The 14,873-nt window shown below is 37.7% G+C and overlaps 1 protein-coding gene across 4 annotated transcripts in view; it reads right to left on the reverse strand.

Annotated features, from left to right (window-relative positions):
• Nucleotides 1-14,873, reverse strand: part of CD109 (CD109 molecule) — a 183,488-nt gene that overhangs the window by 103,034 nt on the left and 65,581 nt on the right. For all 4 annotated transcript variants that reach the window (XM_069067023.1, XM_069067021.1, XM_069067022.1 and 1 more), the window contains exon 6: nucleotides 2,480-2,519. In XM_069067023.1, coding sequence (XP_068923124.1) covers nucleotides 2,480-2,519 — 40 coding nt within the window. The remainder of the gene's footprint in view (nucleotides 1-2,479; nucleotides 2,520-14,873) is intronic.

Raw genomic sequence — 14,873 nt, forward strand, 5'->3', positions numbered from 1 at the left:
AAAAAAAAAAAAAAAAAAAAAAAAAAAAACAGAGTTCTAAAAAAAAAAAAATAAAACACCCCCCGTATGGAATGACCAGGGAAAAGGCACTGGGGGGTGGCAGATGGAATGGCATGTATGAACCCTTCCCCCCCCCCCCCCCCCGCCACACCACTCCTTGCATCACTGTCATTGTAGCAACTCAAGGGAAAAGATTCAGCTAAATCAAACAGACTGTGTCTGGGTGATATAATACATAATCCCCTGGGCCTCAGTACTTTGATGGCCCCTTTGTATTACAGAAAATTCTAACCAATCAATCAACAAGCATTTATGATACACCTGCTATGTGCCATGTAATGTACTAGATGCTAGGCATACAGATGCAGAAGAATGAAATCATCCTTACTCTCAAAGTGAGCTTATAGTATACAAGATATTTGTGGGGGGACAACACTAGCAATTGAAGAAATCGGTAAAGGCTGCATGTAGGAGGTGGTGCATGAACAAAATCTAGGAAAAAAAAAAGATTCTCTAAGACAGAGGTAAGGAAGAAACTCAGTCTAGTATGGAATGACCAGAGCAAAGGCACTGGGGGGTGGCAGATGGAATGGCATGTATGAAGAACACAGAGAAGGTAGGTTTGTCTAAATCTGAGGAAGGGAAAAAGAGATCAATGTACACCATAAAGTTGGAAAGATAAGTTTCAGTCAGGTTATAAGAATCTTAAAAACTAACAGAAGTGGGGGTGGCCAGGTGGCACAGTAAGAGCACCAGCCCCAGAGTCAGGAGACCTGGGATCGGTTCGGGCTCAGATACTTAACACCCACACAAAATAACTGGCTGTGTAACCTTGAGCAAGTTACTTAACCCCAATTGCTTAGGGGCGGCCAGGTGGCGCAGTGAGTAAGAGTGCCGGCCCCAGCGTCAGGAGACTTGTGATCAGTTCTGGCCTCAGATACTCGGCACCCACACACAAAAAAAAATAACTGGCCGTGCAACCTTGAGCAAGTTACTTAACCCCGAATGCTTAAAAAAAAAAAAAAACTAACAGAAATTGAGCTGGTAGGAAGTGCAGTGACTAGAGCACTGGCTCTGGAGTTAGGAGGACCTGAGTTCAAATCCTGCCTCAGACACTTGGCACACTTACTAGCCATGTGACTTTGGGCAAGTCACTTAACCCCAACTGCCCTCCAAAAAGCAAAACAAAAAAAACAACAACAAAAATTACAAAAGAGATTATATTTTATCCTGGAGGCAATAGGAAGCCAATGGAGAGTTTACTGAGTAGGGCAGTGATGTGGTCAGAGCTTCACTTAAAGAAAATCGCCCTGGCAACAGCATGAAGGATGGAATTTAGTAAAGAAGAGACTTGAAGCACAGCAATCAATAACTCAGGGTCCTGAATTAAGATAGTGACTTGTGAGTAGAGAGAACAAGTCAAATGAGAGATATTCATGAGAGCATCAAAAATTATGTTGCAAATGAGAGTAGAGATAAAATTGGCAAGATGGCATCATACTGAATAGATGAGATGAGGGAAATTAAGCAATCACATCAAAGATATGAAAGAGAACACTGGAAGAAGTCATGGTGCCTTCAACAGAAATAGCTAAGTTTGGAGGAGAGGTGATTTTGGTGGGAAAGATAATGAGCCCATTTTAGACATTCTGAGTTTGAGATGTCTCTGGTTGATCTAAATTACTAGATATTGCTTCTATTAAACTGTTTATACTTCCTCTACTTCGTTACATTTCATTGCTCAGAAAGGCAAGAAAAGGACAATGAAATGCTCCTCCAAGGGGCGGCTAGGTAGCGCAGTGAGTAAGAGCACCGTTTCCAATGTTGAGAAGACCTGGAGATCAAATCCCAGGCTCAGACGCCCACCCAGAAACACCTGGCCGTGTAACCTTGAGCAAGTTACTTAACCCCAATTGCTTAGGGGCGGCCAGGTGGCTCAGCGAGTAAGAGCACTGGCTCCAGTGTCGGGATGACCTGGATCAAATCTGGGCTCAGATACTCAGCACCACACCCAGAAGTAATAACTGGCCGTGTAACCTTGAGCAAGTTACTTAACCCCAATTGCTTTAAAAAAAGAAAAGAAAAGAAATGCTCCTCCAAAAAATTATTTATGTTTGCTTTATTATAAATTTTGTCTTAAGTATATTTATGGTGTTTCTTCTATTGCCTCTTCCTTAAGACTAGAGTGCTTAAGAAATGATTATTGGGTAAATAAACACTATAGTGTCTACGTATTTTGAGTGAACATTCTTAACAAAATATTATTAAAGGATATATGTGTATATATGTCCAAGAATAAAATATATGCCACCTAAATTCTATGAATTTTTTATGTGAAATACAGAACAAAATAATACACATTTATATACACTACACACAAATATGCTACATAGATAGTATAACATGATTATTTCTGTTATCTTTATTTCTGAAAAATTAACATTTTTTTCCTTTTGAAGTGAAATTGATCATCACTTACCATATTCTAAAACTTGGAATGACTGGTAATAGGTCTGACCCTATTTTTAAAAAAAACACAAAAGAAACATAATAAGTTCTTGATAAGACATTTTAGTTACCTGTCTATATGATGATATCCTGAAAATTGCAAAGAAATAACAATTTATTAATAGACAAAATATTTTACTTTTTAGCGTTCTTATGTTTCTTTAATCAAAAAAATTGTAATTGTGATATTTTGTTAATTCGTTTAGTAATATGACTCCTGAGTCCTACAAAACACAATATTCTTGCATTAAAAAGTTCTCTGCTACTTATTAGCTGTTTGACTTTAAGCAAGTTACTAAAACTCTGAGACTCAGTTGCCTCACTTACAAATTAGACAGGATTTTTAAGATTCTTTTTAGTTCTAAGATTCTATGATTCAGAAATATTTTTCATGAAACTTTATGCTAATCTGTTTTAGTTACTAGCTGCAAAAAATAACAAACTGAGGGAACAATTTTTTCTTAAATTCAAGTACATAAGATTCTCATTGTCCTAATTCCCTGAATTAATTTCCAGAACCACCCAAAAGAAAAATTATATTAACCTTGTAACTGACAGTGATGGTAAATAGTCACTTAAGTTCATAGGACCATATACATATATATATATGTATATATATATACATATATATATATCTAACATTTGAAATAGTCCCTCATTTTAAGGTTAAGAAATTTTCCTATTGTCACACAGGAAATAAGTGGAAGAATCAAAAATCAAACTCAGATTCTCTGACTGTGATTCTCAATATCAACAAGGCAATGTAGATTCTATTATTAGTAAATGTTTTCCAAAGTATGTTTATTGATCCTTCATATAACTTTATGCACTGTTGGAATTTGAACCCAGATCCTGGTGGCACATTGGATAGAGATGTGTCTAGGGCTCTGATAGGGCTGCAGTCAGGAAGGCTCATCTTCCTAAATTCAAATCGAGCCTCAGATACTTCCTACCTGTGTAATCTTAGGCAAGTCACTTAAATCCTGTTTACTTCAGTTTCATCACCTGTAAAATGAACTGGAGAAGGAAATGACAAACCACTCCAGGATCTTTGCCAAGAAAATCCCAAATGGGGTCATGAAGAGTAAAACACAACTAAACAAACAACAACAGACAAGACTTGTGGTTCTAGATTCAATATTTCTTCCACTCTGCCTCACTACTTGCCCATTTGGTTATTAAAGAATCACAGAACTGAAAGGAAACACAAGTGTTCATCTAGTCCATTTCTTTGCCTGCCTCATTCAATCCATAAGCAGTTACTGAACACTGAGAGCAAATTCATACATTGGGGAAAGCGCTTGGATCACTTTGTTTTTCTGTATGAAGAAATTATAAAATCTCGATCAAAAGGCACCTTAAATAGAAGCCACCTAGTCCATCTTTTCACTTAATACAGCAATTCCTTCTACAATGGCCTTTGACAAATTAAAATATGTATTAATATCATGCAAACCACTGTTATATTCCAAATTCCATGGGGTAAAAATAAAAGGATGAAATGAAGTATGGTATTGATTATAAGGAATCATCAGTGATCTAATTACTCCTATCCTTCACACATAGCAATTCACTATTAGTATGAAGTGAGTGAGAATCAAAGTCTAAAAAGATCAGATTTTGTATAGAAAATTATTCTAAGTCATGGACAGGTAAGTGCAACTCCATTTTTGCATTTCAATAGGAGAGTATTTGGATGGGAAGAAGCAGGGCAGTACTGTGCAAAGGTGTCTGTATGCACAACTTATTGCGTGAAGCATTCTGAGAAAAAGAAAAAGAAAATTTAGTCCTCAATACTAAGGAATCTATAATCCCCATTTGTTACAGGAGAGCATACTGGGACTATTAAAGCCTCAATTTATTCAAAACCACTACTACTCTGTAGTATTCACATGGTCAGCAATCAATCTGGCCTTCATATATGAACATTCCCAGAAAGGGCTAAAAAAAAAAAAAAGCACATTTTATTCTTGAGCAAAGGACAAGGAAAAAGGAAAAAAAAAGGAAAGAAGGAATAGTTCTAAGTACCACCAAGTCTATTAGCAAGCATGGAGAGAGACAGAGACAAAGAGACAGAGAGATAGAGAGAGAAAGAGAGACAGAGGCAGAGAGAGAGGAGAGAGAGAGAGAGAGAGAGAGAGAGAGAGAGAGAGAGAGAGAGAGAGAGAGAGAGAGAGAGAGAGAGAGAGAGAGAGAAAGCCTAAAGCTATTAATAACCTTTCTCTCCTAAAGTTACCTAAATGGTAAATATCCTAGCTGAAGGGCCCAAAGTGTCATATCTAGTCATTAGACTTTTTGCAAAAGGTATGGATTGTGTTTTACTAAACAATGTTTCTAGACAAATGTTACTTGCTTCAAAATATGTTTGTGTTATTGCATATTCAAGCTGTCAGTCACCAGAGAAGCTAAAGTGAAGGCTTAGAACCTTTAGGTGGCTTATCTTCTAATATAAACAAACACATTTCATTTCAGGCTCACCTCTCCTACCAAACTGTATGTAATACACAGAAATCTGAAGCAGTTGTTGGTCTCTGTCATTATCCGATATGGTCACTGTTCTGTGAGGGAAGAGTTCTTAAGAAAACTTTCCTAAAGCAGACTCACTCCAGGCTTTTGACTAATCATAAGCTCATCTCACCCAAGTTTTCCCAGCAGTTCCACAAATGGAAACAGAAAAGTCATGCTAACCTGTATTAACCAGTAAATCATTCTTTATAAAATTACTTATCCTTTAGTCCCTCAGGCAATCGCTCCAATGTCCAAGTGTCTATAATAGCAGCAAGTCGGATGAAGGGGGCAGAAGCAAAAGCCATGCTATTTAAAACCGACTACTCCTCTAACAAGGATGCTAAAATTGAAAATATGTGAATTAATAAAACTCTATTTATGTATTCCTGTAAAAAAAATTCATCATGAAGCTACCCAACCCAGAGGAGTATCTAATTTTAATGAATTCTTCAGGAATATGATATACCACCTAACCATTAAAAGGTTGTAGTGAAACAGGAGAAGGATTATATAAATACAATACAACCCCTTTCCACTCTTTCAACTATTGAGAAAGGCTGAAATACTGTTTCCTGAGTTTTTTTAATGAAAAATAGAATTAAGCAGTTATATGAGTGGGGTTGTTTATTTAACCAAGGTGAACTCTATTGAGTGGAAACTAGTTGTAAGCAGAAAGCAGCGTGATGCAGTAGGGGGAAAAAACACTTAGTCTGAAGTTAACAGGCCTTGGATTCAAATCCTGCCTCTGCTACTTATGACCTGTGTGACACCAGACAATCCTGTCACTTCTCTGACCCTATGTTTTCCCATTTCTAAAATGAGGGCATTGGATTTCTGGCTCTAAGTCCCACGGCCATGATAAATGAAACAGACAAATCTGGGGACCCCACCACTGTTTGTTGCTTCAATGGGAGCATGTGTTCAGAGTTCCAAAGAACCAACTTACAAACTTCTGGAAAACAACCTGCTTGGTAATATACAGTCTTTGGCTTACAAAGCAGTGACCTTTTTTCAACAACCAAAGCCTTGTCTAAAAAAAGAAAAATATGTCTTGGGTCACTTGGAAATGAAAGAAATTCCAACGAATAAAGTTACTAAAGCCTTTGGTACCAACACTTTCCATAGTGTTTTCTTCCAAAAAAATTATAGGGGTGTGTGTGTGTGTGTGTATTTGTGTGTGTGTGTGCACCCCTACCTGTTGTTCATCCTTCATTTTTGAAGAGGACTGATGACATCCTGGGGTATTATTCTGACTTGCTTATGAATTCGATTTAGGTGAGGCAGGGTTGCATAGAGTTGTCAGCCTCACTCTCTCTTCCTGAATCCAGCGGCAAAACAAAAGTAAGGCTGACTAGCAATGGCCTGAGAGGTAGTATATACCTTTGGCATCTTCAATGTCTGACCAAGCTCTAAGCACTCCTACTCTCCACACAGAGCCTACTTTACTTACCGTCATGGACATTAAAACAAACTGCTCTATCATCTGTCCATTCTGCTGGGGGAAGTCTTCACATGCTTGAGGTAGACATTTCCCTACTCATCAATGGGTTTGAGACCTGTTGGCTTACCTCAATCTGGTTTAGCCCATCTGAGGAAATGGCTTTACCAGCACATGGCTACTGTGCATGCTATAGTTTCTTAGAGCCACACACAAAGGGATAGGGAAATAAGGGGGATAGTCTTCTCCTTCAGAACAGCCTCTCACACAAGCACAAACAAATCACTGCTCAACAATACTACCCAAGCTGTATTCTATTTCTCTTCTTTTTACTATATCCTTTACTCAGGGCCTTTTAAGCCAATATATATATAAAGATGAAGTAAGACATTCTCCTCAAACCAAGTTCCTTCCCACTGAGGTAAGAGGGACATAGACAAGAACATCAGACGAAGTCCTGTCCACTGCTTGGGTAAGCCAAATTATTCTTCACTGACAGTCTTCAGATATCTAGTGTCCAAATAACATCCTCCGAGGGTTTTAGAAATCTGTATTATAAATGGTGATAATGTTGACTTCTATCTCTCCCCACTTGTCATGAAGAATGTCCTACATAGGATTTAAATGAAGAAGATAGGCAGCACAATGTAACTGAAAGAGTCTCTCAGGCTTACAGTCAAGGGATACCTGGGTTGGAGCCCCATCCCAATAGAGAGAGCAAGGTACATTGGAGAGTACTGGATCTAGAATCAAAGGACTCAAGTTAGAATTCTTAACTCTGCCCCTTGTACATGTGTCATCTTGTCAGTCACGATAAGCCTCAGTTTCTTCTTCTATAAAATGATAGTTTAGACTAGATGACCTCTAAAGTCCCTTTCAAGTCTAAATCTATAATCCTACAACTCTCTCAGAATTTCCAAAAGGAATTGCACCAATCCCTGTGATATATCCTTATCTAGTTTATTCACGATTATAGTATGTGAAGGTTCCTTCCCTAGATTGGAACATCTGGAAAGAACACTAACTACCTTTGATTTCCTGAGTATAAAAACAGCCCAGCCTTCACCCTCCAACTCTTGAGCCCCTTTCTCCCATTGGTGAATTATACAGGGAACCTCCATTTAGAGTATGGGACCAGATCCATCCTCCTCATTTTCTGGACTTTATCAACATGCCTCTGCTGCCTTCACCTCTACCCCTATGGGTCCCTGTAATGGTAATGGGGATTTGAAGATCTTCCCTTCCCTTGTATTGGCAAGCAAACAGGTATTTAGCACCTTGCTTCAAGTTCATGATGGTGTCAAGTATTAAGATCTGGAACTTGTGAATCCCACAGTGGGATGAAGTTGCTGATGTAACAGGAAGAGGTGGAACAGGGAGGAGCTAATATCATTTATAAGGAAAAGACCAAGCTAGAGAGCCAGAACTGCTAGGAGCTAGCAGTGTGGGGGCTGAGCTGCTACTGTTGGAGAGAGAGAAGAATTGAGAACAGAATTAAGAAGTGAGGACTGAGAACTGAAAACTGAACTGAGAACTGAGAAGAACTAAGAAATGAAAAGAGAACTGGGAGGAGGCATGGCTGTGGTGCCAGTACTTTGTCTGTCTGTTTTGATGTTACTTTGTCAGATTCATCTGCTGAGAGAGGATGGTGCTGTGATTACAGAAACCCTGGGACCTTGCTGCTGATTCAGAAGCCCTGAAAGAGGATTTTCTTGTTGTATGTTTACCGAAGTCCTGGAGGAAGGTCTTACTGATGTTTTCAGAGGTCCAGGGACTATACTGATGATTTGTATTGATTCCTCAGACCTTGTTGTTGGGTCTATGTTGATTTTACAGGCAGAAAGTGAATTGCTGAGGATGCCAGCAATATGCATGAATGCTATTGTAGCTTTGTTAAGCTTTGTCTTCCCAGGAACAGAAACTGTAAAGGTCTTGAGGTGGACTAGACACTGTGAGATTCAATATGGAATATTGTACATTTGTACAATATGTACATTTATTTTATGTACAACATGGTGAAAGAGGCCATTAAAAGCACTTTGAAATTTCCCAGGGGCAAACCAGACCACTCCCCTCCACTTACACAGTTTTTGAAAATAGAAAGATCAACTGATCATCTCGTGAAAAAAAAATCAAAAAAGGAAGAATCTCAGGAATTTCATAATTAAAATTCAGTTTCCATGTCACTGTCTGAGACATAGGTACCAATAAACCAGTTCTACAGGTTGTCCATCCAACTGCATACCAAATCCAATTATTATAACTTCCAAAATCACATGAACATCACCCATTCCCTTTACTCTCACAGCACAGGAAAATCAGACCCTGAGACCTTTGCCAGAGCAGCACCCCCCTTTTAAGAAGGATCTTGACCAAAGTATTTTGGAAACTACAACTACATGCTACAGAGAATATCACAAGTGGCACTGTGTTTTAAGTTAGTGCTGTCATCATACTCCACAATGTTCACCAGATGCTCCTTATAGAGTACTGAATTTGCCAAACATCATCTCAACAAAAGGGTTGTCCTTTCAAAAATAAACATGCCTAACAAACAAACCTAACAGTAATTTTGTGTAGGTGAAGTAGCATAGGAAACAGATGTGAAGGGAAGGAGCCTGGAAGACTATAAAAATTAACAAGAGCCAGAGTACACATCTAACTAAATCTTTCTAGCATAATTAATTCAAGATAAAATAGATTTCAATAGTATGACTCAGGTTATTAAACAAACAAACCAAAATAAAAGGAGCAAGTTAATGTAGGCTACTGATGAATAAAATAAGATAGTAAATTATTACTCCTAGAAACAAATTGTGTAGATTATTCGCCATACCTTTACTCATTAAGAGATGCTGTTTTGCATTCCATACCCAGAGAACCAAATTCTGGTACAGTTCTAGGGTAGACTCTAAAAATAACTGGGTAGCAATTAAACAGAGAAACCCTAGAAATCCTTTCAGTGACCTAGAAAAGAATTCACAATGATTCAGAAATGTTTACAAATATTATTTAAGAAGTAAATGAGGGGTGGCTAAGTGGTGCAGTAAATAGAGCACTGGCTCTGGAGTCAAGAGGACCTGAGTTCAAGTCCCACCTCAGATACTTAACAGTTACTAGCTGTGTGACCTTGGACAAGTCACTTAACCTCAACTGCCCTGCCCCCCAAAAAAAGAAAAAGAAAACAAATGATACTTCAGTACCTATAATTATCAATAAAATAGCAAATTTCATATGCAAAAGGACACTACAGAAGACCAAAAAAGTTTTTTTTTAATCGAGACAATAAATAAAGGTCAGGGGTGACTACATGGCACAGTGAATAGAGCAGCAGCCGTGGAGTCTGGAGGACCCAAATTCAAATCCTGCCTCAGACACTTAACACTTACCAGCGTCATGACTTTGGGCAAGTCACTTAACCCCAATTGCCCTGTCTTTCCCCCTACAAAAAGAGGAAGGAAGGAAGGAAGGAAGGAAGGACGGACAACTTCTACTATAATAAATTCCAAAGCCCAAGCCACATTTGTCAGAATTTAGTTGAACTGAACATTGCTTAAAATAAATAGAACACTGGTTCGAATTTGAAATGTTTGTTGTTATATACCGTGTTTCCCCGATAATAAGACCTATCCCGAAAATAAGCCCTCCCCTTACTGTGTAAGATTCCTCTAAACTAAGCCCTCCCCCAAAAATAAGCCCTATTGAGATTGCTACTGTTGTGAAGGTGATCCCCTGCGCTACATGCTACATTACGGTACCCTCTGTATGCACCGTCCCCTCCCCCCCGGGTGAAACACACACCGCGCTCCGAGCTGCATCCAATCAGAGCTGCAGCAGTGAGCACATCATCCTGTTCTTCCCCAGTGATTTGCTTGCTGGCACCATTGAGAGCAGTGCCACAGAGGAGAGCTGAGGCAGGACAACATAAAAACCCGGTATGTAAGCGGGAGTGAGGGGGCATGATGGAGGATAAAAAGGGCATGATGGAGGAAAAAAGAAGAACTCAGGGGGCATGATGGAGTGAAAAGAAGGATTGATGGTCATAATTTTATTATTCTGTCTGTTTTGACCCCCAGACACGAGTACAAAAAGGAAGAGCCATACTGTTGAGTATGAGAAAGCAACTGTAGAGGAGTCACATGTCATTGCTGTCAATGTTCATTAAAATAAGCCCTCCCCTGAAAATAAGCCCTCTGGTGTTTTTCTGTCCAAAAAAATTAATAAGACAGTGTCTTATTATCGGGGAAACACAGTAGAAATTATGCATATAGACACACACACACACACACAAATACCTAAGACCTGGTTGGCACTTAAGCTCTTAGGCAGGGGTGGGGAACCTGTGGCCTTCAGGCCACATGTAACCTTCTAGGTCCTTTGATATAGCCGTTTGATTCCAAGTTTTACAGAACAAATCCTTTTATTAAAGTTTGGATTCAGTCAAATGGCTGCACTTGAGGACCTAGAGGACACAGAGACCACAGGTGTGGCCTCAAAACCACAGGTTCTCCACTCCTGATCTAGGCCATTTCAAATGCATGATGGACATCAGGAAGGCTAGTGGTAATGTGAAAAATTCCAAAGTAAAGTCCACACTAGATGAGGCAAATCTCTAGTATCCCAAGAAAGTCGTGACTGTTGAAGCCTTTTACTGTTCAGTAAATAATAGATTTAGTTATGACTTAAATGAGAAGTAGAGAAAAAAAATGGTTGCCTCATTCTATAGTCTGGTTATCAAGAGGAATTCTTTTCCAAAGCCCCAAACATGGTTGGAAATCCCCAGTATGGACCTTGGGAGTAACCTGGACCACACAGACCAGTGTAGTAAAAGTCATGGCAGCTCTTTTAATAGTAGCAAAGAATTGGAAATTGAGGGGATGTCCACCAATTGAGAGATGGCTGATCAAGTTGTTGTATATGATTGTGATGGAATACTGATATGCTATAAGAAAGGAGAAGTGAGATACTCTCAGAAAAACCTGGAAAGACGTACATGAACTGATATAAAGTGAAATGAGTAGAACCAGGAAAACGATGTATATGGTAACAGCAATATCATATGATCATCAACTATAAATGACTTAGCTATTATCAGCAATACAATGATTCAAGACAATTCTGAAGGCCATATGATGAAAAATTCCAATCTCCAAATGATAGAGTCTGAATACAGATAAAAGCATATTTTTTCTTTTCTTTATTTTTCTTGAGTTTTTATCTGTGTTTTCTTTCACAACGTGACTAATGTGGAAATATTTTTTTCATGACTATCCATGTATAACCTATATAAAAAATAAGCAAATAAAATAATAAAGTAAAGTCATGGCAGCATGCAGAGTAAGATATCCAAAGACCATTGGTGTCAGCAGCATTCTATCTTGAGATGCCACATAAAGCCTTGAAGATTTGGCACTCTGAATCTCAAAGAATCAGGGCCAAACCCTCAGCTGTGTGGTTGGCACAAAAATCCAGGTGACCCAGATTGATAACCAACAATACTCACTACCTCATTCAAAAGTACACCAGGACAAGGAACTAGCCTTGGCACTTTCCAAAGTCTCAAATCAGGAACTAAAGCCAGAGGGATAAGGAAATCAAAGAAGACAGAAACCATTATAAAGAATTATGGCAAGATAGAAGCATACTATTAGCTCTCCTTTTCTTTTGTTGTTTTGTTTTGTTTCTTCTTTCTCATGGTTCCTCCCATTAATTCTAATTCTTCCTTACATCATGACTAACGTGAAAATATGTTTAATATGAATGTATAAGTATAGACTATAACAGTCTTGGGGAGGGGGAGAAAAAAGAGGGGGAGGATTTGAAACTCAAAATCTTGTGGAAGTGAATATTGAAAACTAAAAATAAATTAATTAAGTTTTAAAAAATTCAGAACTGAAGAATTACTGCAGATCCAAAGATACTAAAAAAATCCAAGACAGAAAGAAAGAGCAACTCTAACAACAATTCTAAGCAAAAACTAAAAAGAAAAAAAATACTTTCCAAAGGACTACATGAATACTTAAAGCAAGAGATTTTTTAAATGAAATAAAGCTCTGGAGAAAATATTATGAAAAAAAAATAAATAGCTTAGTACAGAAAGTGGTACCCATGAATTCTCTGAAAATTAAAATGTTCTGTGAAACAACAAGAATATTAGAACAAAATCAAAAGACTGGAAAAAGAAAACAAAATGTAAGGTATCTGCTACCAAAAGCAAGTGACCTAGAAAAAGAGGTATGTCAAGGCAAAGTAATATGTGAATTATCAGTCTCCATTAAAATCATGATTTTTTAAGGGCATGGACACTATATTTCAAGAAATCATAAATGAAATTTTCCCAGCTCTATTAGAACCGGAGGGCAAAGTGAAAATATAAAGATCAACTGATCATCTCATGAAAGAAATTCAAAAAGGGAAAAAACCCTGAATGTCAATCGAAATCCAGTTTCCTTGTCCAATATATGTGTATTTATCTCCGTGTGTGTGTGTGTGTGTGTGTGTGTGTGTGTGTGTGTGTGTGTGTACAGGAACTTCAAACACCAAGGAACAACATTAATAATCACACTCATAAGTTTCTTCTATAAATACAGGAACATCTTGGAATACAATATTCCAAAAGGCAAAAAAAATTACTATTATATTGCTACAAAGAATAACTTACTCGGAAAAACTGAGTATAATCCTATAGGGTAAAAAAGGACTTTAATGGAACAGGACTTCCTAGCATGCCAGATGAAAAGTCTAGAGGTAAGTAGGAACTTTGAATTGCAAACACTACAGGATAAACACAGAAAGAAATGATAAAAGATGATGTCAGACAATCCTGGGGGGAATGAACTAATGCCCAATGAAGTAAGTATAATCGAAACATTGTTGAAAGACTTGAGAACTTTGAGCAAAGTAATGAGCAGCCTCATCTCCTTTGGATCTTTGAGGAAATACACACCCTCCTTCTAAGAAGTGAGAGAGATGATAGACTAAAAGTTCAGGGAAAAAAACATACATTTTTTGGACATGGCCACTATGTGGATATTTTGGTTGACTGTGCTTATTTTTATGGGTTTTTTCCTCCTCTTTAATTGGAGAGGAGAGGTAAAAGGTTAGTAATACTGATGCTTCCAAAAAAAGAAAGCCATTAGAACTTTTTTTTTTAATGCACAGAAGACAACAGAAGGAATCACGGTTTGGATCAGAACAAATCCCCTTAATAAAAAGATTTGTTCTGTAAAACTTGGACTCAGTCAAAAGGCTGTACCCAAGGACCTAGAAGGCCACAAGTAGCCTTGAGGCTGCAGGTTCCCTACACCTGGTCCAGAAAAACAGTTTTGAAAGAAATGTGTTAAATTTATCATTTTTTTAAAGGAATCAATATGAAATGGAATGTTCTATGAAATATGAAAAGTTCTCATATACAATCTTCTTTTTGTGTTCTGTGGGGTATGTAAAACCTGTCTCTTTTTTCATTTGTGTTTAAGTTCATAATAAAAAAATTTTTTTAAAGCAGTGACTAAAGGAGTATGGAGTCAATCCCATCTTAGGTGGCCTACAATATTGAATTCACTTTAAAATGTGGTTCAGTATATATTTTTAAAAATAATGTCTCGTTTTCTTTACTAGCAATATTGGTTGGGGTCAATAATCATTACAGACCAATTAACTATACTACAAGAGAAAATTAAATGCTCAAAATGCATTCTTTAAAATCTTTTCCAACAGACTTACATGAATTGATATAGAATGAAGTAAAAGAACCAGGAAAACAACAGGCACAGGGATTACAACAATGTAAGCAAAAAAAATCAAATGAAATGAAACCAAATGCTATATAACAATAATGTTTCAACTCAGCCTAAGACAATTTTTTTTAAGTCTCAACTCATTAGGAAGCAGTCATTACTTTATATTTTTCAATATTTTCCTTCACCCATGCAAATTGTATGTGCTTCTGAATCTAACTAAATGAATTTCACAAGTTACTGAGACTAATAATCATTATCTGGTGGTCAACTTTTTAGCAATAACCTGTCTGAACTTGAACTGGCCATAGACAACAGATACTCAGCCTTTTGCTGAAGTACATTCAAAAACAATTCAAGTTTAATAGGACTTACAGATCTGGCTTACTCTTCAAGAGGACAAGGAAATCTCAAAATAATGATGAGCTATCAGAGAAGGGCTTTCATGGAGGGAGTATTTATTTGTAAAGAGTAAAAATGTAACTCATATTGTCCTCATTGCAGAGAAAGAACAGGACAGAGCAATCAATAATTTCAATATCCCAAATAAAAAGCTGTAGCTGCAAGGTAGTCAGAGGAAAGACAGAGACAGAGATAGAAAGAGACAGACAGACAGACAGACAGAGAGAGAGAGAAAGAGAGAGAGAGAGAGAGAGAGAGAGAGAGAGAGAGAGAGAGAGAGA

This window comes from Petaurus breviceps, unplaced genomic scaffold, assembly GCF_028583685.1.
Source record: "Petaurus breviceps papuanus isolate PSGF00001 unplaced genomic scaffold, PetGlider_PUasm1.0 90734, whole genome shotgun sequence".
Lineage (NCBI taxonomy): Eukaryota > Metazoa > Chordata > Mammalia > Diprotodontia > Petauridae > Petaurus > Petaurus breviceps.